This window comes from Zalophus californianus, chromosome 5 (assembly GCF_009762305.2).
Source record: "Zalophus californianus isolate mZalCal1 chromosome 5, mZalCal1.pri.v2, whole genome shotgun sequence".
NCBI lineage: Eukaryota > Metazoa > Chordata > Mammalia > Carnivora > Otariidae > Zalophus > Zalophus californianus.
Window position 1 is genome coordinate 41,174,913 of NC_045599.1, and position 7,625 is coordinate 41,182,537.

At 46.5% G+C, this 7,625-nt stretch overlaps 1 protein-coding gene across 1 annotated transcript in view; it reads left to right on the forward strand.

Annotated features, from left to right (window-relative positions):
• The window catches only part of IL31RA (interleukin 31 receptor A), a 50,981-nt gene extending 49,309 nt beyond the window's left edge, over positions 1-1,672 (forward strand). Inside the window, exon 15 of the mRNA XM_035727519.1 lies at positions 1,068-1,672. Within this exon, the coding sequence (XP_035583412.1) occupies positions 1,068-1,517 (450 nt within the window). The 3' untranslated portion in view covers positions 1,518-1,672. The remainder of the gene's footprint in view (positions 1-1,067) is intronic.
• The last annotated feature ends 5,953 nt before the right edge of the window (positions 1,673-7,625 follow it).

The following is a 7,625-nucleotide window of genomic DNA, read 5'->3' on the forward strand; positions in this document are numbered from 1 at the left end:
TAGCCTGGCTATAAGATTCAAGACTGTTTAAAAAACAGTCAAGAGCAAGTTAGTCTAGAGACCACCAGAGACCGTGAGGGGATGTTGATGTACACAGCCATCCACAGGCTGACAGGGCTGCCTCCAGTTGTTTTTCTCAGATTGGGGAAGTTATAGTCAGACTTTAACTGGTAATAAGGTTTTTTAGTGAGTTATCCATAAGTATAAAACTTCCTTTTTCATAAGTTTAAATTGAAAACTGTTTTGCAATTTTTAAGATATAATTTCTTAGCTAAGTAAAAATAAGCCCTATCAAATATAACCTTTAAATTTTTATTATTGAAAGACTGTTTCTAGTATTTCTTGAGGCAGGAATTTTTAGTACTAGCCCTTGCTTGTTTCAACTCAGAAGTCTTTTTTAAACATGGACATTTTTATGTATTTTTTTAAATTTTTGTTATTTGTGTTATTTCTATTTTCTTCTCTCCTTTATCAGCTGTGTGTTACCCTATTTGCTACTTATTAAAAGTTGTTACGAAAGTAAATGAGTTTATAGGCAGTATTGTCTGATGTCTAAAATGCTTTTTGAATAATATAGGGCTGGCCTCGACAGCATGCACATATTAATCACTCACTGAATGCCAAGTAGTGAGCTAGGCTCTGGGGACACAAAGATGACAAAGATACTGTCTCTGCCCAGGTGGCCATCTTTGATTTTCTGGTGATGTTGGGCAAGTCACTTGTCTTCATGATTGTGGTTTTTCATCTTATGTAAGAGCTCTAATTTTGATGCTCCCATCTCAACTGGGGTTTTGTGAGCTTATGATTGTGTGGAAAATAGCCTTGAGCTCTCTAGAGGAAAAAAAGTTTTTGAATACCATGTGCCGTTTCTCAGGAAATGGGCCAGTCTTGCCAAGCTCCTTTGGAAGGGCATGTGGAGGTGATTGGACATCCCTTCTGGTCTCTGGAAGGAATGTGGGGGGCTGGTTAAGAGGTGAGACATTGGTTATTCCAAGTCTAATGAGCTTTTGACTACCTCGTGTGAAGCTCCCAAATGATCACTGGAGGTGTCCCTTTCTCTTTTTCAGGATAAGCTAAATCTGAAGGAGTTTGATGACTCTGTGAACGTGGAAGAAGACAGGGTTCTAAAACCGTACTCGGCCCCCAGTGACTTTATTGACAAGTTGGTGGTGAACTTTGAGAATTTTTTGGAAGAGGTTTCCCCAGAGGAACCTGGAAAGGGTCAGGATAACATTTTGAGAGAGGAGAAGAATGAGTATGTGACTTCTCCATATTGGCCTTATCGTCCTCCCGTTTCAACTGAGATTCCACAGAGACAATCCCAACAGCTGTGCTCTAGAATATTAGAAGGGACCTGCTCAGAAACCAAAGAGCAACCTCTCTCTTCTGTTCAGAGTTTAGGGCCAGAGCATCTCTGTGAGGAAGGAGAACCAAATCCATACTTGAAAAATTCAGTGACAACCAGAGAATTTGTCACATCTGAAAAACCTCAAGACGAAGCCAGAAGAGAAGTTTAGCTGTTGCTGTGGCCCAAATCCCTCTGGGCCTCAGTTTGGGTGACTCCTGCAGAGAGCATATATCATGACTTGGCCAGAAGAGCTTCCTTGGCTGTCCCCCCACCCTTGCTTGTGTTAGAGAAACTCTCACACACCCAAGTGGCTTGTTGAGCTTGGTTGGCACAAACGTGTAACATGGTCATATGTCTGAGCACGTTGCCCAGGAAAAGCAGTTTATGTATTTATTTTTTTTCAATTTCACACTGAGGCCTCTGACATTGACTTTAAGGGACAGTGGGGCCCCTAAGGTGGATTTGTCTGGCCTTCTAGGAATTAAGTCATTGTCACAGCTTTTGGTGAAGCTACCCCTCAGAGTTCCGGCAGACTCCCCACTGCTAGAGGACAGGGTCTGATAGGAGGTGAGGGTCTCTATACCTTGATCTCCCTTGGGGTCTGGGCTCTACCTCCAAGGCAGCACTGAAATCTCACTTTCGTGATTTTGTTTTTCCCTCCGTATAGAGGCAGGGGCAGTGGAGAGGCCTTCCTGATGGTGTGCCTGCCTGAGGCTTCTCCTTACTTCATAAATCTCAAGTGTCCGCAGCTGTAACTCCACCCAGGATTCTTGGCCCTAGTTCACAGCACACTGGCTGCTGGTAAATCAAGGAATGTGGGGAGGTCTCAGCAGGACACTGGGGAGTGTACTCCAGTCTTCACATTGCCCAGCTCTGGAAACAATTCCCAGAGGCCTTTGCTGCCGCTTTATCTTGCACCCAAGCCTGGGAGCAGGAAGGCACCAAACACTGCCCTGCTTTTAGCCAGGGACTCTGGCCCCTCATGCGGCCTCAGAGCCTGGGAACGCTTCCTGAGCACGACCTTCCAAGGCCTCTTCCCAGAACGACCTGAGTAGGCTGTGGAAACACTCTGACACCAGGACTCCTCTCTCCTTTGCCTCAGCCAAACACAGAGCTTACTACAGTCAAGGGCAGGATTCAGTTACCAAGACCTCGCATCTTGACCACAGTGATGCCAGATGACTTCCTAGGGTGTGGCTTTGACTGATCTGCCTGTTGGTGGAGGTGGCTGAGAGCCTGGTGAGATCGGGTGAGGCCAGGCAGCAAGCGAGCGGCTGAGGTGCTGTGAACCTGGCATTTACCAGCCAGAAAGGCTGACGGTATTTTTTCATAGGAGGGCTTGAGAAGTTAGTACTTGAGTAGCAGACATGAACTTCACAGGCTCCCAGTTCAGGTGTGCAAAATTATCACTTTACTGTCCAGAGTTCTGGAATTAAAACTGAAATCAATTTCTGTCCCAAGCCCTGGATATTTTGAGGTAACCAATTTGATGGTTTCTGAGTGTCTTTGGGTGTGTAACTCAGTCACATTCAGGATTCTGATTCCCCCGTCCACCCTGGGGCTGACTGTGAGTGCCACAGGGTGGGGTGTTCAGAGGGGCAGCAGGGTTTTCTCTCCCATCTGGTGTCTGCCTAACTCTGGTCTAGAGACGTGCCTGTGGCCCCCCCTGTTGGGTCACCTGCCGCTTTCCTCAGCCAATTGCTGCCTCCTTACCTCAGGCACAAGCAGGCGGAGCTGTTCTCCCAGAGCTTTCTCCCGGTGAAATCTCCAGTGTCTGCAGCACCTTCCCACACACAGTGATCTCCCGCCCTGCGCCGAATTCTTCACGCCTAGTGTACAGAACAGTGACCACTTAGGAGGCAAGGAATGAGGGAGGCCGGGGGCGGGGCACTGGGGAAACTGCCCCTTTGTCCTGGGAGTAGAACGGAGCCAAACAGAAGGGGTCCCCTGGATCCAGCTGTGGTAGGCTCCCTCTGCCCTGTCTTCCCCAGCCCATCTGTGGTGACTCAGGCACTTCTGTGAGCCCCCTGTCCCCCGAGTTCCCAATGGGGCCCTTTCCACCTGTGCCTTTGGACTTGTGAACTTATAGGGAGGCGCTAGCCTTGTACCGCACAACTGTTCTCTTTCCTGTGGCCATCTGCCCACTCCCGCTGAGGGGTCTTCTCAAATTCTGTAGGGGTGAAGTGGAGGGGGAAGGGAGTGCCTGGAGCGAGTTGCCCCAATCTTACCTGTATTACACCTGGATGAGGCTTTTGAACCTAAAACCCAAGAATGAGATGTCTGAGGAGAGAGGAGGGGTCCCAGATGGCTCCTGTGAGTGGGTCTCAGAGGTGAAGCCATTCCCCTCTGCTCCCCCTCCCTTAATCACTCATTAAAGCCTGAGGTGTCTTCTGGTGGACGGTTGGCAAGTGCCACACTCCTGGCCCCTCCTCTGCTTCGCCCCTTCCTCCCTTCTTGCCTCCTGTCTTTGGCTTTCCCGCCTCTCCCAGCAGCTTCTCATCTTTTTAACACTTCCTTTTTTTTTTTCTAATTTAATTTTATTTAAATTCAGTGTTTTCTGCTTTCTTTTCTTTTCATTTCTTCTTCCTTTCCCACTAGCCTCCTTTTATCATTTTTCAACTGACTTTTCTGCCTTGAGGGCTAAGGAAACGGGCTCAGTGTTGTGTCCTAGATGGCCCAAGGTAGGGCCTAGGAGTCAGTGTTTCCTGCCAGTAAGGGGAGCAGGACCCCCGAAGCTCCTGCAGCGGGCCACACACTGCTCTCTCCAGAGCACATTGATAGGGCACAGGCCTAAAATATACGAGGCCACAGTGGCCTTTCTTTCCTGGGATTGAGTCGAGTCTCAAACCGTTCCCACTCGCAGCATCCTGGGCTGCCTCTGTGGTCTGAAAAAGCCATCTACATTTTCTCTGTTATGTCAAACAGACAGAACACAAACAGGAAAACTTGTGTTTGGGTAAATTCATTAAAAACTGACAACATCCCCAATGAAGTTTTCTGGGGCTCTGGGAATCGCGTAAGCAGCTTTGTCAGTGCCTTTTTAATGGCCCTTCTAATAATACCGGAAAATTTTAAAAGAATGGCAGAAAAGCCAATCTGTGTCTGGGGAAAAAAAAAAAAGTGATACTCTGTGGTTTCTCAGGAGGCAGCAGTAAACCACACCCAGTACACAGACTATGGGTGGGCGGGCGGAAAGCTGAGTTTTGAAAAGAGGCAGGAGATGGGGAGAGGTTGTTGGGAACTGAGAGGCATCCTGTGTGTGTCCTGGGATGCCCACTGCTGTTCCCCCGCTTTGTGTGGGAGAAGCCTGTGCCTGGCTGCCCCATCACGCCGAGGGGGTTCTAGCGCCCTCTCCTGGCACGCCCCTGCTTACTGCCTGCTGACTGCACATTGGCCCTCGGGCGAAATCTGGGCCATGTTTTTTCCAAGGCCCATGACCCAGAAATGCTGTTGATATTTGTAAAGGCCGGATAACAAAATCAAAGGAAGAATCATGTTTAATGACATGTGAAAATTCTATGGAATTCTAATTTCAGTGTCCATAAATGAAACTTCATAGGAAAAGAGCCACGCCCATTGTTTACGTATCATCCATCAGCTTTCCTCCCACAACTGAGTAGTTGTGAGAGAGAATTTCTCCCACAAAGCCTAAAATGTTCACCACCTGGCCCTGTGCAGAGAAAGTTCGCTCACGCCTGGGTAGCCCGCAGACACGAGGCTCGGATGGCACAGTGTTGGCCCACAAAGTGTTTTAACTTTGAATTAGCTGCTAAGGAAAGAAAAATGTTATGGTCATTCTGGATTTCTAACTGAGTAGGAACAGCTTCTGTAGGAAAGGCACACACTGGCTCCCCGTCCCAGGCCTCACAACTGCCCATAGCTAGGGTGGAGAGTTGATGGTTGGTTATCACTTACTCCAGTGGTTCTTTTTTTTTTTTTTAAGATTTTTTTAAAAAAAGATTTTATTTATTTGAGAGAGAAGCACAAGCACAGGGAACGGCAGAGGGAGAGAGAAGCAGGCTTCCCACTGAGCCCGATGCGGGGCTCGATCCCTTAACCGACTGAGCCACCCGGGTGCCCCTCCAGTGGTTCTGGAGAGAGCTTACTTTGTCCCCTACCTCGACATTTGGCACTGCCTGGAGGTAGTTTTGGGAGGATGCTGCTGGCATCTAGTGGGTAGAAGCCTGCAGTGCTGGTAGTGACCCTGCAATGCACCAAATACCCCCACAACAAAGAATTCTCTGGCCCCAAACCTCAGTAGTATCGAGATTTAGAAATCCTGGCTGAGCTCCGTCTGCCCACTTGCATGGGTCCTACTCATCGTTCACAGGTGTTCTTTTTTTTTTTTTTTTTTGGTAAATTTAAAATTTGTTTTGGACTGTATGCACTATAACAACACCATCAACAACAAAAATCTCTAAATACCAATTATCTGTATCATTTTTAGTCCCTTATATGATCTGTGTGCGCTAATATACATGTTTATCTCATTGCATGTTATAGATTCTATTGTATTTTACCGTCACTTTCACTTACTATTTCCTGTTTAAAGTTTCATGCACAAACAAAGTTCATCGTGGTAGCATTTTGAATGGACACTCAGAACTCCATGGTGTACCTGCATATTATGTTTTGCTAAGGCCCCTTAGTTGATAGGATTGTTTTAAATGTCTTCTTTGTATAGAGAGCAACTTCAATAAATGTTGTTCTTTGTACAATTTCTTTTCCCACCTTTGTCCTAACTCCGTGGGGGCTCTTTCTAAAGGTGGAATTGCCGGGTCAAACTTTTATAGTTGTTGTCACATATTGCACAACTCTGTCCTCAACGTTACAATGATTTGCAGTATCACTAGGGGTGTCTGGGGCCTCCTTTGTCCTTGCTAATGATAATCAACTCTTTACTGCTGTAAACTGAATTTTGTCAATTTATTGGCTATGGTTAAAGACAGTTCATAGTTTTTGTGTTGCTTAAGTCATTGTGAAGGCAAACTTCCTCATGTGTATTTTATAGTCCACATGTCCACCTGTTGACAATACAGAATGTTCTACCTCCAAGCCATTGGGGCATTGAGAGAGCAGGTGAGCTGCTAGACATTAGAGGCCCTCAGCCAAACTTTACAACTGGTTGACTTTGTCATTTGTTTGACTATTTAAAATATGTGGGTTTTGTAGAGCATTTAAAAAGAAATTTCACATTGATGTGTTTTGTGTTAGTGACAAGGTCTATTTGTAATTACTGTATGTGGCATTACCTGTGTCTTGCACTTTTGGGTGGAGGGTATCTGGACCACGTATGACACATCATTAGCAGTTCTTATCTCTCTGCAGCTTTTACTAGACCTTGGGGTCAGCAGGGAGAGAGTTTGCTCAGAAGCACAAACAGCCCCAGTCCATGTTGGCAAAAGCCCGGACATGCCTGCCCCTTGCTGTGGAGAATGGTGTGGGAGAAGGGCAAGGGGAGGAAGCCCACGAGGGCACAAAGCCAGCAGCCACATGCCTCAGATGGTTATTCAAGGGAATCTAGGTGCACCTACTGCTGATTTCATTTTTAGGAGCCAGATTCTCTGTCCTGCCCAACTTCACTATATGTGTGGGGTAAAATGAGAGGAAAGTAGCCTGAGGCCTGGACTTTGAAAAAGAAGTCAAAATGTGCAAATCAGAATGGATGTGCAGAATATTCTGAATGATGATAGTAATGCAGAAGATGGGACCTCTGTACCGAGAGAACCACTCTTTGTAGGCTGTGCATGCTGTCTTTTCCACATATTGTTCATAAATCGTTACAGTGTGTAACGCATGTGCCTGGCAGTTCTGTCCTCCTAAGCAGAGTATGAAAACAGGGTTTTAGTATAATGAGAACAGCCTTTAAAATGCTTTACTATAAATGCGTTTGTATTTCAGTCTTTCAGGTAATAAAGCTATAATAACATTTTCACGTAAAGCTACACTTCTGTTTTAAAGTTTTACCCACTCAGGTGTGGGTTTTTTTTCTTTTTTTAAGATTTTATTTATTTATTTGAGAGAGAGAGAGAGCAGGGAGGGAAGGGGAGGGGCAAGGGCAAAGGGAGAAGCAGACTCCCTCCTGAGCAGGGAGCCCGATGCAGGGCTCGATCCTAGGACCCCGGATCATGACCTGACCCGAAGGCAGGCGCTTAACTGGCTGAGCCACCCAGGCGCCCCCACTCAGGTGTTTAAAAAATGGGACTTCAAAATGTAAATATCCACCTTTGGTAGAGATCAAGGGAGGCTCTTGGTTAAGGGGACACACAGAAGAGCT